This window comes from Salvelinus alpinus, chromosome 23 (genome assembly GCF_045679555.1).
Source record: "Salvelinus alpinus chromosome 23, SLU_Salpinus.1, whole genome shotgun sequence".
Taxonomy (NCBI): Eukaryota; Metazoa; Chordata; class Actinopteri; order Salmoniformes; family Salmonidae; genus Salvelinus; species Salvelinus alpinus.
In genome coordinates, this window is record NC_092108.1 from 21,168,053 (window position 1) to 21,192,571 (window position 24,519).

The 24,519-nt window shown below is 40.9% G+C and overlaps 1 protein-coding gene across 3 annotated transcripts; it reads right to left on the bottom strand.

The window, feature by feature from the left end:
• Positions 1-13,134: 13,134 nt before the first annotated feature.
• On the bottom strand, positions 13,135-23,051 carry LOC139550550 (GATA-binding factor 6-B-like). 3 transcript variants are annotated; one of them, XM_071361502.1, is made up of 7 exons: positions 22,952-23,051; positions 21,143-22,084; positions 20,136-20,302; positions 19,310-19,435; positions 18,893-18,980; positions 18,693-18,787; positions 13,135-15,963 (listed from the first exon to the last, which is right to left on the bottom strand). In XM_071361502.1, the coding sequence occupies exons 2-7, from the start codon at positions 22,026-22,028 to the stop codon at positions 15,790-15,792; spliced, it is 1,536 nt and encodes a 511-aa protein (XP_071217603.1). In that variant the 5' UTR covers positions 22,029-22,084; positions 22,952-23,051; the 3' UTR covers positions 13,135-15,789. The 3 variants fall into 3 exon arrangements, with proteins under 3 accessions (XP_071217603.1, XP_071217605.1, XP_071217604.1); XM_071361504.1 differs by having other exon boundaries at positions 22,956-23,048; XM_071361503.1 differs by lacking the exon at positions 22,952-23,051 and adding an exon at positions 22,308-22,445.
• Between the last annotated feature and the right edge of the window lie 1,468 nt (positions 23,052-24,519).

Sequence of the window (24,519 nt, forward strand, 5' to 3'; positions counted from 1 at the left end):
TGAAAACCACTGAAAATGTCAAGTTATGCGGAAAGAAATTGCCATTCAAGTAGGTCTATTTTCCAATGATTATTTAATTTGATGTGCTACACAATGAGTGTGAGCAAGGGAAGCTGTTTTAAATCTGTACATGTCTTATCTGTCTATCTCTACCATGACTTGTAAAGTGGCTGGACACATCGTACTATTTACTTCTCACTTTCATTTACTTTTACCACACAATCTGTCAGATCTGCAGCATAGATATCATTAGGGCAAAACAATAGACATAATTTATCTGATACAGAGCCTGAAAGATTGTGTCAGCCCCTACTGCAGAACTAACATGTGAATTAGGTCAAAATACAGACTTTCAAAATACAGCTTAAATCCTCCATTAAAGTCCATTTTAACTGGCCCTGCCCTGGTTGGCGCACTTTAAGTCTTCACTTTCTCCTCCTTTCCGGTTTCCCTGTGAAAAACAGAGGGTGAGGCAGCCGGGAGGTGAGTTTCAGTTCAGAGTTGAAAAGGGTCATGTTGGAAAACACTGGCAGGTATTCAGCAGAAAAGTAGGCTACAGAGCATTTACAATAACATTGGAGTTGACTTGTTGCTCTTGAACGCTACGCTGTAGATTTACTGTAATTAGAACTGTTGCAGCAGAAAGGGGAGAGGAAGACAAAGTGTGTGTCTGCTGTCAAGGTCGATTTGTCAGGTGCTGGCTGCATGGGGGAGAGAGCCAATGCTTTGTGCAGCAACTCAGTTGGCAACAAAGCTACAGTATAGCAGAATGTGTTGTGAATACCAGACAGCATATCCGTGAGCATTAGCTGAAGTCATGTTGTGGTGCTGCACTGTGTTTGCAGTGAGTGAGAGGGAGCCAGCCATCATGGGTGCCTAATGGTAATAATGGAAGAATTCACTGGAATTTTGTTTTCATAAAAGAAGACAGGAAAAGCGTAACAGAGGAGGGAATAAATCAAGAGCTTTTTTTGCTAAACATGTAATAATAAACAGTCAGAGATTGATGGTGGATGATGGGCCTGACTAAGGCATGTACCAGCTAACCCTGGCATAGGGCAGTGGGCAGTGGCCGTCACAGACGAGCTGCACCAGACTTCTCACAAATTCCCACACTACGCAGGCTAGAAACAGGAAGAAATGACAGAAATATTTTCCCTGTGATCAAACATTGTTGATCTTTACATTAACACAACCTGATGCTATCTGATTCGGACCGGGTGGTACAAAATAATTGAACGTGCTGAAATTAGAGACTATTTTAAGGGTATTTCCTCTGTTTCCAGCATTGTGGCAGATTGGCTTAATTGAAGAGAGAAAAACAGGAAGCTTTAAAGTCACTATATAATTAATTGGCAGGCCCAGCCAAAGGGTCTGCGCTGGTCAGTCTTTCCAGGGTTCAAGGGAAGGATTGAGTTGTGTTCTCTACTGCCAGAGTAGGCACTGTTTTTGACATCATTGAAATAGAATTAAAAGAGAGTTCATTTGAATGTCAGTTTAGTCATTATATTTCTCTTGTTCACCTCTCAGGCCCTGGGCAGCTGGGTTCTTCTCTAGTTCACCTCTCAGGCCCTGGGCAGAGGGGTTCTTCTCTGGTTCACCTCTCAGGCCCTGGGCAGCAGGGTTCTTCTCTGGTTCACCTCTCAGGCCCTGGGCAGCCCAGAGATTCCTCTCTCTTCTCAGAGCCCCAACAACATCCTACAGCTATCTGGAACTTCAAATGAAAATTTATAGCGTTTCAAGCCTTCAGTGAGCCAAATGATGTTTAGAGCGAGAGAGAGAGCCTGGCCCTGTATTGGCTTAATAGCAGGAAGGAGGGTCTGGTATCCCACTAGACTACGTAGCCTGTACTTGACCTGAGTGACTAGGGCTGTGACTCCATACAGAATATCTACAGGCTGAGACATGGAGCCAGAGGACTGATACCAGCCAGGAAGAGGGACATGTTTTCCACCCACTTCATATGAGGTTAAACACACACACATGCACATTATGGACACATACACACGTGAATACAGGCATGCATGCGCACGTACGTACACACACTGTGAAGACGTGGGAATGGGTTGACCATCCTTACTTATCCTCCTCACATTGTTCTCTATCTGTCTCTCACCGGATGGTGTGTTTGCACTGCTGCTGGTAGGACCTTGTTCAGATAAGATGCCTATATTTACATATCAGAAGTGAAAGCACGGGAAAGCCATGATGCTGGCATGTAATAAAGGAAAATAAGTGTGGAACAGTGGGCAGGTTGAAAGAGATGAACATTTTATAGTAATATCTTAGATAACTTAACGGTTATAACGGTCTAAGAATACATGTCAACATAATATTGTTTATGTAAAGAGTTATACATTCTTGTAGGCCTATATACGGTGAGCTCCAAAATATTGGGACAGTAACCATTTTGTTGTTGTTTTGGCTCTGTTCTCCAGCACTTTGGATTTGAAATGATACAGTGACTATGAGGTTAAATTGCAGACTGTCATCTTTAATTTGAGGGTATTTTCATCCATATCGGGTGAAGCGTTTAGAAATTACAACACTTTTTTGTACATAGTCCCCCCATTTTAGGGGACCAAATGTATTGGGACAAATTCATTTATGTGTATTAAAGTAGTACAACGTTTAGTATTTGGACCCATATTCCTAGCACACAATGATTACATCAAGCTTCTGCCTCTACAAACTTGTTGGATGCATTTGCTGTTTGTTTTGGTTGTGTTTCAGATTATTTTGTGCCCAATAGAAATGACTGGTAAGTCATGTATTGTGTCATTCTGGAGTCACTTTCACTGTAAATAAGAATAGAATATGTTTCTTAACACTTTTACATTTATGTGGATGCTACCATGATTACGGATAATCCTGAATGAATCATGAATAATGATGAGTGAGAAAGTTACTGAGGCAAACAATTTGTCACTGTCCCAATACTTTTGGAGCTCACCATAAATTACCTCAAGAGTATGATTGCCACCTGCTCACTCGTCACCACACTAGAATTAGTCTCCCCCATTAAAAGAATGACAGGCATGTTGTTGACACGTAGCTAATTGATTAAAATGTCTCCGCTACGATTTCATATTGTTTTTAAAAGGCCTGGGCTTTGACAGAAATACTTGGGGAAGTATTGCATTTGGCTGCGAGCTGGGTTTCCCATACACACAAGTGCTGTACTTAATTCTAAACCCCTTTGGACGCCAGGCTGACTGTTGAGCTAGTGAGAGAGGAGAGATAGCTATGACCCGACTCTGAACTCAGAAGAATCTTGCATTATGCCTTCCTCTTGGATAGCCCGGGACAGAAAATACTTAAATGAGTTACATGATTTAAGGGATAGGTTTCAAAGTACTAGCTAGGTTGTTTATTGAGACAGGGAAGAGAACACTCTCAGTCAGAGCGCTTGAGCCATTAGTAGTGAGTTTTCCATTAGGAACGATAGACTAAACTTTCTTTGTTGTGGGGGAATAAATTATCATTTCACAGTCACATTTTGTCAGGCTTTTGTCAATTTTGAGGCCAGAGAACCCTCCCATTCCTTTTGTAAACCACATAATATTTACTGTTAAGCTCAATAATTGATCTGGTTTGGAAGCAGCATCAGTGGACAGAAAGATATGTATTCCTCTGTGCTTCTGGGTCAAATGCCAGGATAGAAGGACAACCCTTTACATGCAAATTAAATAACGGTAGGTTCCTATTCTGCCCATGCTGAATATTTCTTTTTTAACGTAATGTTTATTAGAAGTAGTTGGGAAAGCTGAATTACATATTCATTACATTTAAAAACATGTGTTGTGTCCAGAAAGTAAAGTCCCCTTCACAATGACCTGATGTGGTTAACTGTGCAATGCCAGATCAGTATTGACACGTTTCTTTGGGTACCTGGTGAGAGAACAAAAGGGTTGGAGTTGGACAAACACTTGGTAAGCATGACCAATCTCTTCTCTGCTAGAAGTAGGAGTTAATCTTTAGTTCTATTGTTGTGATCAGAGTTCTCAAACAGAACAGGCCTTTTTAATGCAGCAAGGGATAGTCAAAATGAATACCTTCTAATCTACTGTGCTGCACCTAGTACACAATAATAAAGCATGTTATATTTAGGTGCTATAACCTTCAGTGTTATATCAGCACAAAAGCTGTTATTTATGATAAAATAATCAGGTACAGTTGGAATAACTGAAAGAGGAGATTACTAATTGACTAATAGTTCAGGGTTAGGGTTGAGATTAGGGTTCATTTTGAGCCAGGACTGCAACATGGGTCTACGGTTAGGGTAAGGATTGGGGTTAGAGTTGAACCAGCACTGCGACATGAGTCTAGGGTTAGTGTTGAGCCAGCACTGCGACATGAGTCTAGGGTTAGTGTTGAGCCAGCACTGCGACATGAGTCTAGGGTTAGTGTTGAGCCAGCACTTCGACATGAGTCTAGGGTTAGTGTTGAGCCAGCACTGCGACATGAGTCTAGGGTTAGTGTTGAGCCAGCACTGCGACATGAGTCTAGGGTTAGTGTTGAGCCAGCACTGCGACATGAGTCTAGGGTTAGTGTTGAGCCAGCACTGCGACATGAGTCTAGGGTTAGTGTTGAGCTAGCACTGCGACATGAGTCTAGGGTTAGTGTTGAGCCAGCACTGCGACACGAGTCTAGGGTTAGTGTTGAGCCAGCACTGCGACACGAGTCTAGGGTTAGTGTTGAGCCAGCACTGCGACACGAGTCTAGGGTTAGTGTTGAGCCAGCACTGCGACACGAGTCTAGGGTTAGTGTTGAGCCAGCACTGCGACACGAGTCTAGGGTTAGTGTTGAGCCAGCACTGCGACACGAGTCTAGGGTTAGTGTTGAGCCAGCACTGCGACACGAGTCTAGGGTTAGTGTTGAGCCAGCACTGCGACATGAGTCTAGGGTTAGTGTTGAGCTAGCACTGCGACATGAGTCTACGGTTAGGGTAAGGATTAGGGTTGAGGTTATTATTATTTTTTATTTAACCTTTATTTAACTTGGGAAGTCAGTTAAGAACAAATTCTTATTTACAATGACGACCTATCCCGGCCAAACCCGGAAGACGCTGGGCCAATTGTGCACTGCCCTACGGGACTCCCAATCATGGCCGGATGTGATGCAGCCTGGATTCGAACGAGGTACTGCAGTGATGACTCTTGCACTGAGATGCAGTGTCTTAGACCACTGCGCCACTCAGGAGCAGGTTAAGGTTAGGCTTGAGCCAGCACTGCGGCACGAAGTCTAGGGTTAGGGTAAGGGTTAGGGTTGAGGTTAGGGTTAGGGTTGAGCCAGCACTGTAACATGAGTCTAGGGTAAGGGTTAGGGTTGCAGTTAGCGTTGCAGCTGTAGGGATATTTGAATACCATTCTAGCATAAGGGTTAGGGTTAAGAATAGGATTAGGGTTGAGCCAGTATGTGGAGCCAACCGTAACCCCAAGCCTAACCCTCATATACAGTATATAGTGGTCATATTGGCTCATACAGTGCATTTGTAAAGTATTCAGACCCCTTCCCTTTTTGCATATTTTGCTACATTACAGCCTTACTCTAAAATAGATTTCATCATGTTTTCCCTCATCAATCTACACACAATACCACATAATGACAAAGGGAAAACAGGTTTATAGACATTTTATCAAATGTATTAGAAATAAAAACAGAAATAACTTATTTACATAGGTATTCAGACCCTTTGCTATGAGACTCGAAAATGAGCTCAAGTGCATCCTGTTTCTATTGATCATCCTTGAGATTCTACAACTAGATTGGAGTCCACCTGTGGTTTACCACAGGTAAAAAAACATCTTGCTCCCGGACATGCTAAGCACCTTCTTCGTCCGCTTTGAGGACAACACAGTGCCACCGACACGGTCCGCTCCCAAGGACTGTGGGCTCTCGTTCTCTGTGGTCGACGTGAGTAAGACATTTAGTGTGTTAACCCTCATAGGGCTGTCTGTCCAAACGATATCACTAGCCACGTCCTCAGAGCATGCGCAGACCAGCTGGCTGGAGTGTTTACAGACATATTCAATCTCTCCCTATCCCAGTCTGCTGTCCCACTTGCTTCGAAATGTCCACCATTTTGCCTGTACCCAAGAAAGCAAAGGTAACTGAACTAAATGACTGTCGCCCCATAGCACTCACTTCTGTCATCATGAAGTGCTTTGAGAGGCTAGTTAAGGATCATATCACCTCCACCTTACCTGACACCCTGGACCCACTTCAGTTTGCATACCGCCCCAATAGATCCACAGATGACGCAATCGCCATTGCACTGCACACTGCCCTATCCCATCTGGACAAGAGGAATACCTATGCAACAATGCTGTTCATTGACTATAGATTAGCCTTCAACACCATAGTATCCTCCAAGCTCATCATTACGTCATGAATGTCCTGTGAGGATCCGAATGGGTCAGATCAGCTTGGCAATGGATTTCAGTAACCAGATCCCCTTTCACCCACAGAGAGGGGGAGGAGGGAACTAGGCCGGGTTGACAGTTCACGCCCTGTTGTAAATTAAAGGAGAAGACTCTCTCTCCCTCTCCAGTTTAACCAAAGGAATGTTCTTTGTTAACGTCTCTAGGGTAGGGGGCAGCATTCGGAATTTTGGATGAAAAGCATGCCCAAATTAAAATGCCTGCTTCTCGGGCCCAGAAGATATGATATGCATATAACTGGTAGATTTGGATAGAAAACACTCTAAAGTTTCCAAAACTGTTAAAATAGTGTCTGTGAGTATAACAGAACTGATTTGGCAGGCGAAAACCTGAGAAAAATCCATTCGGGAAGTTTTTTGGTTTTGTAGTTTTCTATTCAATGCCATTACAGTATCCATTGACTTAGGACTCAAGTTGCAGTTCCTATGCCTTCCACTAGATGTAAACAGTCTTTAGAAATTGTTTCAGGCTTGTATTCTGAAAAATTAGGAAGTAAGAGCAGTCTGAATGAGTGGACCCTAAAGTGTCACAGAGCTTTTTCATGCGCGAGACCGAGAGAGTGCCTTTCTTGTTTACCTTTCATATTGACGACGTTATTGTCCGGTTGAAATATTATCGATTATTTAGGCTAAAAACAACTTGAGGATTGAATATAAACATCGTTTGACATGTTTCTACGAACTTTACGGATACAATTAGGATTTTTTGTCTGCCTGTTTTGACTGTGTTTGAGCTTGTGGATTACTGAAGAAAACGCGCAAACAAAACAGACGTTTTTGGATATAAAGATACTTTTTCGAACAAAAGGAACATTTATTGAGTAAATGAATGTCTGCTGAGTGCAACCATATGAAGATCATCAAAGGTAAGGGATTAATTTTATCTCTATTTCTGACTCTTCTACTTGGCTGGTTACAGTTTGTAATGATTTGTCTGCTGGGCTATGTTCTCAAATAATTGTAAGGTATGCTTTCGCTGTAAAGCATTTTTTAAATCTGACACCGTGGTTTGGATTCACAAGAAGTTAATCTTTAAACCTATGTAAAATATGTTTTGTTTTCAGAATTTTTATAATGAGTATTTCTGTATTTGAGTTTGGCGCCCAGCAGTTTCACTGGCTGTTGAAGAGGTGGGACGCTAACGTCTCACGTACCCAAGAGAGCTTAACAGACTTTTACGCCGAAACACGTTCAAAAAGTAAATACTGGAACAATATTTATAACCTAAAAATGTGGGGAATGGTCAGAGGGGATCTAAAGAATAATCGTGTCATATGGTCGTTATTTTGTGATGTCATTAAAAAGGTTATAAAGGAAAAACTGTAACTTGAAAAATATACACTACATGTACGAAGTCTCCATCCTTAACGTTGTATATGAAATATGAAAAATGATTAAAGTATTTTTGTTAACTTCTTGAGGGCAGGAGGCAGCATTTTCACTTTCGGATAAATAGCATGCCAAAATTCAACTGCCTGCTACTCATCCCCAGAATATAAGATATGCATATTATTAGTAGATTTGGATAGAAAACACTCTGAAGTTTCTAATACTGTTTGAATCATGTCTGTGAGAATAACAGAACTTATGTAGCAGGCAGAACCCTGAGGACAAACCATTCAGAATTGTTATTTTTTTGATGTCACTGTCTTTTCAATGATTTTTTTTAGAGACACCAGATTTCTAATGGACTTTCTTGCAGTTCCTACCGCTTCCACTGGATGTCACCAGTCCTTGGAAATCGGTTGAGGTTATTCCTTTGTGTAATGAAGAAGTAGGGCTATCGTAAATGAGGGTCACATTAAGTAAATTTTTTGAGAGAGGTACGTTACAAAAAAAGTTGCATCAGTTTGTTTTCTTTTTGTATTGAACACAGATCATCCCGTCTTCAAATTGATCGATTATTAACGTTTAAAAATACCTAACGTTGTATTACAAAAGTAGTTTGAAATATTTTGGTAAAGTTTACATGTAACTTTTGATATATTTTGTAGTGAAGTGGCGAAAGTTGGAAGCTGTGTTTTTCTGGATGAAACGGTGCAAATAAATTGACATTTTGGATATATATCGTCGGAATTAATCGAACAAAAGGACCATTTGTGATGTTTATGGGACTTATTGGAGTGCCAACAAAAGAATTTCGTCAAAGGTAAGGCACGATTTATATTTTATTTCTGCGTTTTGTGTCGTGCTTGCAGTGTTGAAATATAGTACTCGCTTTGTTTACTGTTGTGCTATCATCAGATAATAGCATCTTATGCTTTCGCCGAAAAGCCTTTTTGAAATCGGACATGTTGGCTGGATTCACAACGAGTGTAGCTTTAATTTGGTATCTTACATGTGTGATTTAATGAAAGTTTGATTTTTATATTATTTTATTTGAATATGGCGCGCTGTATTTTCCCTGGCTATTGGCCGGTGGGATGATTGCACATGACAGCCCGCTTGGAGTTTGCCAAAAGGCACCTAAAAGACTCTCAGAACATGAGAAACAAGATTCTCTGGTCTGATGAAATCAAGATTGAACTCTTTGGCCTGAATGCCAAGTGTCACGTCTGGAGGAACCCTGGCATCATCCCTACAGTGAAGCATGGTGGTGTCAGCATCATGCTGTGGGGATGGTTTTCAGCGGCAGGGACAGGGAGACTTGTCAGGATCAAGGGAAAGATGAACGTAGCAAAGTACAGAGAGATCCTTGATGAAAACCTGCTCCAGAACGCTCAGGACCTTTGGCGAAAGTTCACCTTCCAACAGGACAATGACCCTAAGCACACAGCCAAGACAAAACATGAGTGTTTTTGGCAAGTCTCTGAATGTCATTGAGTGGCCCAGCCAGAGCCTGGACTTGAACCCAATCGAACATCTCTGGAGAGACCTGAAAATAGCTCTGCAGCGATGTTCCCTATTCAACCTGACAGAGCTCAAGAGGATCTGCAGAGAAGAATGGGCGAAACTCCCCAAATACAGGTGTGCCAAGCTTGTATTATCATACCCAAGAAGGCTCAAGGCTTTAATCACAGCCAAAGGTGCTTCAACAAAGTACTGAGTAAAGGGTCTGAATATTTATGCAATGTGATATTTCCGTTTTCTTTTTTTCTACATTTGCAAAAAAAATTTAAAAAACTGTTTTTGCTTTGTCATTATGATTCATGACGGGAAAAAACAATTTAATCCATTGTAGAATAAGGCTGTAACGTAACAAAATGTGCAAAATGTCAATGGGTCTGAATACTTTCTGAATGCACTGTATTTGTAATTAGTGCATACATTTTAGCATGTTATATGTAAGCAACTGTTTTAGAACTACAGCGTTGTTAGACTCATGGAAGTCTCAGAGTCACTTCCACCTATCCTTCCATGCAGGGTCAGGGGGGTCCCGGTTGTCAGTTATGACTGATTCTCACTCTTCCTCTCTCCTGGCAGAAAGGGCTTGTTCTCTTGCCCTTCCTCCATTCTCAGCCTCCGAGTACATCTCCTCCCATAAAGACTGGTTCCTACTACTTCCTCGCATTCCTCACAGTAAAAGAATGAACAAACAAAAAACAGAAAGACAGAAAAGAGAAAACACTATCAGGCGGGCTAGGGTCGCTGGCGAGGAAGGCGGGCTAGGGTCGCTGGCGAGGAAGGTGGGCTAGGGTTGCTGGCGTCTTTCCTCGCTCTGTTATTCATGCTTCTCCTGTCATTTTCAACAAACTGTTATAGTCAAGTAAAAAGCTTCACTCAACTCACACTCTGTAATAGTGTATAGCTATCACGCTCAAAGAATTATATGATAAAGAATCCCTATGGTAAGAGAATTTGAATTAGAGTGAATCTCGTGACTTATCATCATCCAAATGCAATGGGATCATTTCTCCAATATCAAGTGAAATTATTTGATGATGAATAATCATTGTTTATGAAGAACTTTATACTAAGGACTTCAGACCATCTTGTAGGCTTTGATGTGTAGTCCCAGCTTCCTATGAGTAAGTCAGTAAGAGTGTATGACTGGTGATGGCTGATGGATTGTATTATGTGTTTTGTTTGTATTATTACTGTTATTCCCACCACTGAAACAGCTGTGAAAAGATCCAAATACCTTGAGAGAGTGAAGAAGGCTGTGACATTGAGTATGAGAAGTATCAAATACTCTGCAAAACACCACTAGGCAGAATATGTTTTTAATCTTTTCAAACTATGCCCCTCGCTTGCTCTCTCTCTCTCGCTCTCTTTCTTTATCTCTCTCTCTCTCTCTCTCTCTCTCTCTCTCTCTCTCTCTCTCTCTCTCTCTCTCTCTCTCTCTCTCTCTCTCTCTCTCTCTCTCTCTCTCTCTCTCTCTCTCTCTCTCTCTCTCTCTCTCTCTCTCTCTCTCTCTCTGTCTCTCCATTTAATTAAATTATCTCTCTCTCTGTCACTCTTTCTCTCAATTCTCTCTCTCTCTGTCTTTATTTCTCTCTCAATTCAATTATCTCTCTTTGTCTCTTTTCTCTCTCTCTCTGTCTTTTCTCTTTCTCTCAATTCAATTATCTCTCTCTCTCTCTGTCTTTCTCTCTCTCAATTCAATTCTCTCTCTCAATTCAATTCAATTCTCTCTCTCTCTCTCTCTCTCTCTCTCTCTCTCTCTCTCTCTCTCTCTCTCTCTCTCTCTCTCTCTCTCTCTCTCTCTCTCTCTCTCTCTCTCTCTCTCTCTCTCTCTCTCTCTCTCTCTCTCTCTCTCTCTCTCTCTCTCTCTCTCTCTCTCTCTCTCGGTGGGTCTGTTGAGGAAACCCAAAAGGGCTGAGTCAGAGATCCCATCTCTTCCGGAGTCAGACAAGGCCATGCAGGCCAAGCTAGGGCAGGGCAGAGCCAAGCGGAGGGAGCTCCCCTTTGAAAACCCTGTCTGTGGAAAGATCAACGAGCAACTCCTGGGGGAGTCACTGTGCTGTCCTGGTCCTACCCAGTCCTACCCAAACAGCCCCATGGCCTGGGGCCTGGCTGGGGTCATATTCATTAGGCACCAAATGGAAGAAAACGGACTAAGACAGCAACGAATTGCCTGGATTTACTGCTTGTTTTAGTGTTCCATTGAAAACAGTTTGCTACGGTGTGGCTTAATGACGATTACCCAGGCATGCAGCCTCTATGTCCCAATGTAGCTCTACTCTGCTGTGCTGCTGACTGTTTACCTTGGCCCCAGCCCTCCCGCCAAAGGACTTTCAACTCAGCAGCGCTGCCCTCGAGAGTGACACTGTCTCTCTTACTCACTGTCTAAATAAAGCAGTTTTAGGCGTCAGTCGCAGTTTGTCTGTGTCGCTCTCTTGCTATCTCTGCCTCTCTCTCCCTTTATGTATCTCTCTCTCTTTCTGTCTCTGCCCATTTAGAATAGCACATTCAACATAACCTTATCTATGTTACTCCATAGTATCTGCTAAGTGACAAATACATCAGCCTATTGCACCATTCACCAAACTCCTAAAATAAGTTTGAGGCTTTGCTTTGTATCACTTGTCAGTTTTTACTACTGATCTTCTCAGCTACAGATCATTTATGGTGAAATAACATAGAGTGAGTGTTGTGAGTGTTGTCATGCATATGACACCCACCCAACCTTAGCTTAGCGGTAAGAGTGGTGGGCCAGTAACCGAAAGGTCGCTAGTTTGAATCTCAGAGCCAGACGATGTGAAAAATCTGTTGTGTCCTTTAGCAAAGCACTTAACCATAATTGCTCCATGGTTGCTGCTGATAATGGGTGACCCTGGCAGTGACCCCACTCTCTGAGGGTGTCTCAGGGAGAGTTGTGATATGCAAAAAAAACACATTTCCAATTCACACGTGTATAATGCTTGTACATGTGTGAAACACGACAAATATAAGCCCCCTTTATTTATTATTATTTTGCACATGAATTCAGGCAAGAGTAACAAATGGGAGGAGGACCTCAGTGATGTAATGTGTTGTGAATTCTCCCTTAAAGTATCATGGATACCTTGAAGACATTACCAGCCTGGGACCACTTCATAAATGTATAGACCTATACATATTTTGGTTCTTATTTTAGGTTTCACTCTAGGTTTGATTTTCATATCTGAAGGAAGGTTTGTAGTTGGTCTCGGTTGCAGCAGAGCCTATCTTAATGTTCATGTGAGGTCGTCTCTGTTAACATGAATGATGCTTAACAACAACACTTTAAACAAAGACTGGGGGCAAATGAAGCCTGCAGACACGCCAACTCCTTGGGCATAAAATACAAGCGGTGTCAAGTTGGTGACATAATCAAAATAATGGATTATAATTTTTTTAAATCTACACTGGTCTGATCAAACGAGTATCATGCAAGGGGACACATAGGTCAAACCAATTGATATGTTCTTGTAATAAAATTGAAATGACAATGTTGATAATCAACAACATTCATCCCCAAACGGTGTACCTGGTTGATGTGCAGTATAGCGCAGTATGAACATAGCTACACTGACACTCATAAACTCTCCAACATCAATATGTCAAAGTGCAGCCAGATAACCTAAAGCTCAGGGATAAATCTAGCCATCTCTAAAATGTTGTTGTCTACCAACGGTATCTTTTCCAAGCTATATTCACTTACATATCCTTCACAGGGTGACAGGTACTCTGTGCAGGTGGAAAGGATATGCTTGGTTTAAACACACATTGAAGACACTGGTGAAACCATTGTAGTGAGTGCATATAAAGGAAAATGTTGTTGTTGTGTGTAAGAGGAATGGCTAACTTTAATAAGGAATGAGAAAACAACTAGAAAAACTGTCTGGAGATACAAATCCCTCAGGGATCCATTACTACTGTCTTTCCAACAGCTTCTCATGACATATTTCTCTTTAAAACTTCAAAATGATTATATGTACCTTTACAGCACATAAAGATGGCACTCCAACCCTTCAATTTCAATTTGCTGCAAACCTTGGCACAGTATACACTACCAACAATGACAACCACAGTGTGTTGATTTTCTTCAAATATTCTAAGACAGGAGCAATTATTCCAAATCCACATTGATATCATCAGAACAATTTGTTTCAGAGATTTAAATAAGATCATTAAAAACTATATCAGGAATAAAACAACCAACCAAAGAAATACAAATATCCAAACAAAAAAAATTGGGAAAACAATGCTATTAATAAACTTGATATTTCAAAAAAATAAATAAGTTCAGAAAAGAAAACAATTACCAGGCCCTGATTCAGCTTAAGAACCCTGATGGTGAAACTGAAATGCAGTTTAAACGGCAGTTTCACAATAACCTACTAACTCATCAGATTCATTCCACTGAAATGGACATTTCCCAGGGAGCTAGAGGAATTTGTTTGGCCTCAAAATGGATCTACTTAAGAGTTCTGGCGAACGAGATGCCGTTCACACCCCTACTGGAGGAGAGGGACACGTACAGTTAGATCTGTGTAATGAATGGGAAAGTCATAATTCTACTTAGAACGTTGAAAGTCAGGAAAATGTACTGTAGACCTTTTGAGTAAAAATACAAGGGCAAATTGTATCAGACCAAAATCAACAGTGATTTGTCATATAAGGTCATTATGTCTTGAAAGCTGTGAAAGGTTGTTTTCAAGCTACATATATAACATTGTTTTTTCACATTACTGAATCATAAATGGCATACTTCACTCTTTTCAGATTATTCTCCATACATCTCCAATACATCTCAAACGACAGTTTCATCACCATGGAGTCAACGTGTGACATTCCTCTCATTGACAAATGTTGTTTTATGACAGTCCACAACAGGTTGTACAGATGTAGGATCTTAATTTGATCACTCTTTGCTCGTTGCTGAGAATGTTCTGCAAAGCAGGAAATGCAAACTTCTAGTGTATTTGAGTTTTAAAAAGTCTTCTAAAGTTTGTAATTTCCCCTTTAACATTTCAGAAATGATTTTCCCTAACGAAAAATGTATCAACCCCTACAAAAATGTCCATTCATTATAATCCACATAATAATTCACATTTCCAGTTGCTGCAAGATTACTTTCCTGCTGTAGCAAACTGGATCAAATTAAGATCCTACATCTGTAAGAACAGCCATTCCTCTTTTATCAACTGAAAACTTATCAGGGGCAATTTATTAATTCCACCTCTATTTCTCCATGTAGTGACATTAAATTAATATATGTTGACCTCAATGCCATTTAGCCTTTTCATTTTATTTCTGTCAAATTGTATCATGAAAATCACATGCATGTATGCAACAGTAAATGTATACAGTTTATATCAGTTAGGTAGTCTTTGTTGCAGACAGAAAATATTGCAGCAGTCCTCTTTTACAGTTTAGTATTGTAACAAAAAGATGCATCTATAAAATGATTATGGGTGCCATTTGTTCAAACAGTACTTAGCTAGCTGTTGTACATGTGTCAAAAAGTTTGCGAAAATGTCCTAAACATTTTTTATCCTCACCTTAGAAAAAACAGCTTCTACCAATTTCTTCCAAAATAGTACCATAAATTAACAGTATTTTAATTTCATCTGTAGGATTTGATTATTTAAGAATTTAGTAAATAATTAAAAACAAAAATTGACTGACATAGGATGTCACAGTCTTTGATACCCTGTTTAAAACCATAAGAGTTTCAGTCAGATAGGCCTACAGTAAGAGCTATCAGTGGAAAAACATATTTGCAATGACTGACAACTACTAACTCAACAAGAGAGAAAGAAATGAACAATCATATTTAAAATGAAGACATAAGAAATGTTTTTCTTTCAGTTCTACTCTATGTCCATATCTTTATTTAACAATCATACTCATGTTTTAAACAATGGAAGATTAATAAATACTTTCTCTTGATTCAGGAAGGTTGTCTTGGTAACTTGATAGCTTGATTCCAGTTTCAAAAAAAAATATTATAAAAATGTCCTTCGTAGGGATATTGCTTTTATCAAGCACTAATATCCAATTAACCGCTTTTGTCTTGAGTGGGGGAATCCATAGCATTATGTACAGGTTTCTTCATTTCAAACAACAAAGAACATTTGATCCACCTCCATGTCTGAGAGAGAGAGATATTGAGTACACACACAGCAGGTCGGTCCAGAAAGCATTTCAACTGCAGACTAACAAGAAGGCATCCCCTCTCACATATTTCCCTTTGTGTTAAGGCACTAAGGTTTTCCCATATCATTCTGGAAATCAATCCCAAATATTCCACAGACATTTCAAACTTGCAGGGGTGTGAAGGGGCAAAAAGGCTGTCTCTGTCCAACAGTTGTTAGCTGGGAAGTAGGAAACAGGCCCAGAGCCATCGAGGCACTGAATACTCCCACCACTCAGCAGCAGGACATCCAGAGAGAGAGAGAGAGGCTAGTGCGGTGGGTTCTGTCCCCCAGCTCGGTGACTCAGGCCAGGGCCATAGGGCACCAGGGCTCCCCTCTGACAGAGCCGGCTACGTCTGCAGACTGGGTGAGGCCCCCACGGGTGTAGAGGCCGTCCTGGCCTGGGTACTTGACCACGGCAGAGCCACCAGAGCCAGCTGAGCCCTCCACTGGGCCACTCAGTACAGAGGACTGAACCTGGAATAGAACAGAGAGATGTTAGTCACAGATTCAGGAGAAATTACTATTATCCAAAAGTTTTCTATAGTCACAGCCTGGGCTTATCAACGATAAAGCTTCATCTGTAACTGCTAAGATGGATATACAGTGGGGCAAAAAAGTATTTAGTCAGCCACCAATTGTGCAAGTTCTCCCACTTAAAAAGATGAGAGAGGCCTGTAATTTTCATCATAGGTACACTTCAACTATGACAGACAAAATGAGGGAAAAAAATCCAGGAAATCACATTGGAGGATTTTTAATGAATTTATTTGCGAATTATGGTGGAAAATAAGTATTTGGTCACCTACAAACAAGCAAGATTTCTGGCTCTCACAGACCTGTAACTTCTTCTTTAAGAGGCTCCTCTGTCCTCCACTCGTTACCTGTATTAATGGCACCTGTTTGAACTTGTTATCAGTATAAAAGACACCTGTCCACAACCTCAAACAGTCACACTCCAAACTCCACTATGGCCAAGACCAAAGAGCTGTCAAAGGACAACAGAAACAAAATTGTAGACCTGCACCAGGCTGGGAAGACTGAATCTGCAATAGGTAAGCAGCTTGGTTTGAAATCAACTGTGGGAGCAATTATTAGGAAATGGAAGACATACAAGACCACTGATAATCTCCCTCGATCTGGGGCTCCACGCAAGATCTCACCCCGTGGGGCCAAAATGATCACAAGAACGGTGAGCAAAAATCCCAGAACCACACGGGGGGACCTAGTGAATGACCTGCAGAGAGCTGGGACCAAAGTAACAAAGCCTACCATCAGTAACACACTACGCCGCCAGGGACTCAAATCCTGCAGTGCCAGACGTGTCCCCCTGCTTAAGCCAGTACATGTCCAGGCCCGTCTGAAGTTTGCTAGAGAGCATTTGGATGATCCAGAAGAAGATTGGGAGAATGTCATATGGTCAGATGAAACCAAAATAGAACTTTTTGGTAAAAACTCAACTCGTCGTGTTTGGAGGACAAAGAATGCTGAGTTGCATCCAAAGAACACCATACCTACTGTGAAGCATGGGGGTGGAAACATCATGCTTTTGGGGCTGTTTTTCTGCAAAGGGACCAGGACGACTGATCCGTGTAAAGGAAAGAATGAATGGGGCCATGTATAGTGAGATTTTGAGTGAAAACCTCCTTCCATCAGCAAGGGCATTGAAGATGAAACGTGGCTGGGTCTTTCAGCATGACAATGATCCCAAACACACCGCCCGGGCAACGAAGGAGTGGCTTCGTAAGAAACATTTCAAGGTCCTGGAGTGGCCTAGCCAGTCTCCAGATCTCAACCCCATAGAAAATCTTTGGAGGGAGTTGAAAGTCTGTGTTGCCCAGCAACAGCCCCAAAACATCACTGCTCTAGAGAAGATCTGCATGGAGGAATGGGCCAAAATACCAGCAACAGTGTGTGAAAACCTTGTGAAGACTTACAGAAAACGTTTGACCTCTGTCATTGCCAACAAAGGGTATTTAACAAAGTATTGAGATAAACCTTTGTTATTGACCAAATACTTATTTTCCACCATAATTTGCAAATAAATTCATAAAAAATCCTACAATGTGATTTCCTGGATTTTTTTTTCTCATTTTGTCTGTCATAGTTGAAGTGTACCTATGATGGAAATTACAGGCCTCTCTCACCTTTTTAAGTGGGAGAACTTGCACAATTGGTGGCTGACTAAATACTTTTTTGCCCCACTGTATATACAGTGGATATACTGTATGCAGTGGATGTTCTCATTATTATATAGCATGTATCAAGTGATTTAACAGACACATATAATTAATTAAATGTACTTGTTGGAAGTAAGCCTATAATAGTGTCTTATTTGGAATAAATCAGAGACTACAATGTTTTACAACACAATTCCCGAAGAGCATCATCTCTGAAAAATGTAGACCACTTTCCAGAACCCAGTAGAGGCCTTTAAATACCTCTGATGACACTATATACAGTAGATTACACCCCACATATTGTATGAGTCAATACATACGAATCCAATACCATGAGTCCAATATTATTGCTTTTACGAACATATCAGATAAAGGTTTATTATTAGCCTGCCTGTATGTCCTATATTTAAACAATAAGGCCCGGAGGGTGTGGTATATGGCGAATATACCATGGCTGGGTGTGTTATATGACGAATATACCATGGCTAAGGGCTGTTCTTATGCATTACACAACGCAGAGTGCCTGGATACAGCCCTTAGACGTGTTATATTAGCCATATACCACAAACCCCCAAGGTGCCTTATTGCTATTATAAACTAGTTACCAATGTAATTAGAGCAGTAAAAACACATGTTTGTCATATCCGTGGTATATGGTCTGCTATACCACGGCTGTCAGCCAATCAGCATTCAGGGATTGAACCAAACAGTTTATAATTATTATCAATATCCAATCAAAATAATACATTTGTGCAATAAATAAAACGATGAAGTCTCTACAACAATGTTTTAGATATGTTTTCGTTTAAAAGGCAACGTCGACCAAAACCGTGGACCTATATTTGACGCTAACTGAGAATTGGCTGAATAATATCCGTACACAATTTGTTACACAAGACAGGTGTCAGTTGGCCTGCATGGGACAACATTACGTTAAAACGAGTCCGTTTTTACAATATACGGGGCCCGCATATCCCACACCTGAATATTATTTTTCAAATCGAATAGGCTAAATCATCTTCTTACCCCTGGCACCTGCGTGTTCGGAGAGCTGTTCTTCGAGTCTTCAGAGTTGGAAGAAGACGTGGACGTCGGAGTCATGGCGACTGAATTACTATTCCCTGTGGTAAAATTATAATGAATTATAAAGAGGACCTTAACAGCGAAGCATTTCAATGAGAGAGAGAAAGACTGTGTGTCATGAGGTTAAAATAGAGGTTGCTTACCTGAGGATCCCTTGGTTTTGTTCAAAGTTTTAGGTTTTCTTTTTCTCGTCTGAATTCCCTCTTTCTTCATGGCAAGGGGCCGAGGTACCTGCAAAAATAAAGAATACATTAATCTTTGTCATGAAATTGTTGGGCGGTGTTCTCTGTCTTGTTATTTGGCTAAACGTTTTGTCAATGTCGACCAAAAAAAAAACGAATTTGTAAATTGTCCTTTAAATCTATACTTCATTAACAACTATTATAATTAATTGGACACACTGAATAATCGGATTGTGTTTAATATTGCTCTCGATATTCAGTGAACAATTACGCACGGCAATTACGCACGCGCTAGTTACAATACGGCCTGCTAGTCGTCGAACATTACATTTAAAAATCAGTGCCAACTTGTGACATAATGTGAAGATTGTGTCTTACTCCATGTAATTTTGTGTAGAGCCCACATGCGTTGCACACCGGTTCTCCGTCTGCGTTTCTGCGCCACAAGGTGGTTGTGCTCGTCTGACAGTTGGCACAGGAGAGGCCGATTCGCCGGGATGATGACTGGGGAAAGGCAATACATAAACAACAATAAACACACTGGTACATAAAGATTAAAAGCTATGATTAAGCAACGGTGAGCTATAAAAGTGAGATGCAGAGATGTCTCAGGTCGAGACTAGGCTACATGACGAATGGAATCTTTGACTGTGATCCAATCCCTTATAATGAATCACTGTATTTTAAGAGCACGGATTCTCCTCTCTTATGACTATATTTATGTTATCTGCACTAATTTCCTAACAATAATATTGGTCATATTCATGTCATCCATTTACAGTAACAGACTTATTTACATGAATTTCATTGGCAGAGAGTTTGTGGAATCCAGGCATCCCTCGTTTGTTAGTGTGCGTAGCCTAATAACTGCGTGATGGCGCTAGGGAAATGTGTCTGAATATTTTATTTTTCATATTTCATTAATATATTAACAAGATCATTATGTCCGTCATATAGGTAATTTAATTTGTTGACCCTGATTAAATTACCTATATGACAGCCAGAATTATCTTGTTAATATATGAATGCTGGCCGAACGGAGGGTACAATAAAATGATCTTCCATTTTAGTGAATTGTTGGTCAAATAAAATCCCCATTATTTAGAGAGATATAGGGATCTTAGGCGATAACCTTAAGCCATTGTTTTAAATAAATAGACAGGAAATGTAGTGACTAAGTAGTCCCTGAGCATGTGTTGCTTACCATCCGCTTCTGTGGTTTAATTAATGGCCGGCTGAGTCCATTCATTTTGCTGTACAGGCCGCAGGCGTTGCAGAGAAAGTGGCCCGTGCCATCGCGTCTCCAGAGCGGCGTGGAGATGGAGCCGCAGTTGACACATTCCCTGCTCTCCCCCAGGTCGTCGAGAATATCTGCGGGAAAACAGACAGGCAAAACACCAATCACTTACATGACACTTCAGAGAGGCGCTTGGGCATAAAAGAGCCGTGAGTTTTCGTAGGCTTAATTGAGCACATGTCTATACCTTCAAATATGTAATTGTCTGTTGTAAATTTGTTGAATCCTTTGATGATAGTTCAGCATTATTTTCCAAATGAGGTCTAGTCTAGGCCTATGAATGTGATATTAGGCCAATACATTCAATACACAAGGAGACTGCTCGTCTGTCTCCATTTTAGCTATTTATGTCTGACGTATTGGGTTACTTTTATAAACTCCAAATGTTTCGATGACCTACTAGTTGTTTATGTGCAGTCGGAGGATGTAATCAAAAATGTTTTTATTTTATTTACACCAATGAAAATGTCAAAAAAGTATATGCCTAGAAGTCGTTATAAAAGTTTCTATATCAGGGATATGCTTAATCTTCAATTCATGCCACAAATTAATTGATAATAGCCTAGTTATAATATCTAACCTAATTATTGTTCTATTCTTAATAGGAAGGAATTTAACGTTCTTTACCATTACTATAAAAATGTAGACTTATTTAATCTGTGATAACAATCTCCTTAACTCACTTGAATGTGAACTTATTCGGTCTACTAAACTGTTGTCATCGTAAATGATCATCATATTGCTACACCCAAGCTCTCGTTGCTTTTAAATGTTTTTAAATGGTTATTTGAAATATTGTACATGCGTAAAACGTTGGTAACCAACAGTTATTCAATAGTTAAAATAAAGTTGTCACATTGGAGTTCATATCATTAATCATCTTTCATCGATAATATTTGGAATAGAAGGCCTACCTCCGTTAGGTCCTCGAATCGTCAAGGGCGCACCTCTGCTTTGCAAAGTGTGCAGCATGGTGTTATCAAACGGTCCTCCGGGCCAAGGCGAGGACAACTGGGATAGCTGCGGTCCAACATACTGGGAGTAGGGGCTGGTGTAGGATCCACTGAGGGGGCGTGAGAGACCGTACTGGTCTCGGCTGCTCACATTCAGCGGGTTACTGTAGCCGTTATCCCTGGGAACCCCGTTGTTCATGGGCGGGCTTGGAGGGTAGTGGAAACGGTTGGAGGTATGAGGACTCCCGGTGCTGTAGGAGGGACTCTCCGGAGTAGACTGCGACCAGACTGAGTGGCTGGTGACCGCATGGCTGGGCTGAGACGACCCACTGGCTTGCAAATAAGGAAGGCTGGGTATCATGGGTCCCACCCGGGAGCTCGGTACATACACTGGAGAATTGGGGTTGGAGTGCATATAGCCCCCAGAGGGCGAGTCGTACCCCGCCTGGCTCTGGTGGGCCGCCGCGATGGCTAGTGTTTGATACATGTCGCTGGGGTCAACGATAAGGCCCCCCTTGTGGTGCGGGTGCGCTCCACTGGAGATGATGAGTTTATTGCCCTGGTCTAAATCTGTGAACAGACTGATGTCCTCAGTGTTGTTGTGATGGTGACCGTGTCCGAACTGAACGTAGGAGTGTAGAGATGATCTGCCTGGCCCCTCCGCGCGCCGGTGTCCCACTGTGTCAATTTGATCGCTTGGCAGCGGTGACCTGAGCCCCTCCGAGTCGTGCGCGTGGCTGTCCCTCCTGCCCTGCCCGCCGTGTAAGTAGCTCTGTTCAGCCGGTGACCCTGGGCTGCTGGACACTTCTCGCTTGACCATGGACCAGATGTTTTCGCCCAGGTCCATCCAGGATCACTTTCCATACACCGTCGGACTAGAAAATCGTGAGGGTGTTGTCTGCCCTGGGAATGAAAGAGAAGACATTGTCATCAAGAAGGCTAAAAGGGTCCATCTTACTGTACATTTTTGACTTAAAACAGGCTCTTGGGCTTCATACAATCATAAAGGATCTGTAAGGCGAGGCAATCAAATCGTATTACAATCTCTGCTATTTTTTACAAGAGATTTGTGCCAAAGAATTAGCCTACATTTTAATGACATAATATACATAAACCATGGTGTTACCTTTCAAGCGATACTATTGATTTGCAAGAAACATGTCCTCCCCATGATAATAATATCATATCATGGCTTACCCTCTGAGAAACTACGCAACACAAACCTAACATTGCCCTTGATGTGGGGCTTGGTTTCATTTTGAAACGTGTTGGCTTAATTTTGAGAACACGATACAAAATTATAGCCGGGCTAAAGGCTACTTAACACACAAGACTCGATCCTCTCTGTGAAAACTATATGATGGGTATGGACTTCTAGACAATATACTTTTGGTAATAGCGCCTAAGGCATTAATCCATTAGACATGTAACCACAGCGCGCGCTCTGACCGGAGGAGTTGAATCTCTCCGTGTCAAAACCCTGTCCTCCCCTCTCGAGATATAGCCTCTTCATAATTACAAAAAAACACACACCGTTACAGATAGGAAACAAAACGCAATTTGTCTTTGGCGCAAAAAGATAACCGCTTGATAAGACGCATAACAGATAAGACCCAATAGGCACGGTAATCGAGACAAAACAATTTAGGTTTTGCGCAGCTGGCACCAGGAGTACGAGCACTGAAACCAGATGTTTTACCAGATGTTTAACCAAGACTGGACTGAAAAATATAAAACAGAACAGGAGAGGAGCGAATATTCACCACATACCTACTAGTTCTGTGCCATCCGTCCCTCGTTGAAGTTTCCAATAGTGTGTGGGTCGTAGCTGGTCTCGGGGAAGATAGGAATGAAAGTGTTACTGCGCTCGTGATGAGGTTTTTAGAGAGGAGGCGCTTCTCGAGGCTGTAGTTGAAATCTGAGGGCGTTCTCTGATTGGATTTCAGTTGAGCAAACAGATCAACTCAATGGGTGCTGTAGTCTTTGAAATATTTGATCATGTCTAAAACTGTAAATGCAATCAATTCGACGTTTTAAAGTAGTATATGGACTTTTTCTGTTTAAATAAATCGACATATTCAAACAGTATATTCAGGGAAATATTCCGAGAAAAGCTAATTTTGGCAGTGCACTTGGGTTTACTCACAAATATTTAAATAACTATTATAATAAGTGCGTTTTATTAAGAGAAAAAACATCTGGATTTTTCATCATTGACGTCAAGCCTGTTTTCAAAGGATATTGTGGAAAAATAGTTAATTGTTATAATGTAGAATGATAGGCCTACTATAATTAGTGAGGCTCTGATAGGTTAATTTTAATCATGATAGTTGTCGTCATAAATCTAAGTAGCCTAACATATATTATTCAGAATGTGTTTACAAGTAGGTTATCTGTTCCAGCATAAATTGTAATAATGCAAGATGTTAGAACTATCTAAAAAAAACTGTTGGCATCGAATACAGAGTAAAAAAAACACGATTATATGTAAAAACTTGAATTAATTAAAAAAGTGAAATATTAAATAGCTTTATCAACTGCACCATATAACTAACATTGTTTGATATAAATTATTATTATTAGAAAATAAATGGCCCTTAAATACAAACCCCGGGAAATAGCCTATAGGAAAATATAGCTATATTTTAACGTTGGGTTGTTTTGTTTATTTGTTTGTTTATTCTCCATTTCGGAGTTATGTTAGGGCAGACCATTCACTAATTAGTTTATTTAAGTGAGACGCCATCATTTGTAATTAAATGGGTTGAGCCTCAAAGAAGCACCAACTCTCAGCACGCATCTGTTGTTGCAGAGAGGATTTAGATTGAACTGGTGATGATTCACTCAGTTGGAATATACATTGGCTCAGTGAAATGATCAAAAGTGACGAGGTGTCAATTGAATCATTCATTTACTAGTCTTCTGTATCTTCCAGGGGTTAACAAACAGGCCCGTCGTTCGTCAACCTGGGAAGAATTCAACTGGTATTTCTTTCTATTTACATTTTGTCTGGATAACACTCATAGGCGATACCCGTTTCAGGGTAAATTGTAGGTCACCATTTCGTTGCACAGAGAGAGAGGAGAGCCACGAGTCATTGCAATATTATCTATTCTCTGTTTGACTCCTCTTGTAAAGTGAGCTCAAACAACGGCCATTCTTCTTTTACTTTAGATTTTTAACAACTAATAAGTGTTCCAACTCCCAGTTGGATAATACGCATTTGATCAAATCAGAGCCCATAGTTATTTGTCCTTCACTTGTTATTTGCATTCCTTTCACGTTTCGTTGCTTTGCAAAGGGCAAACCTAGGTAGTATTTTAGAAACGTCTATAGAG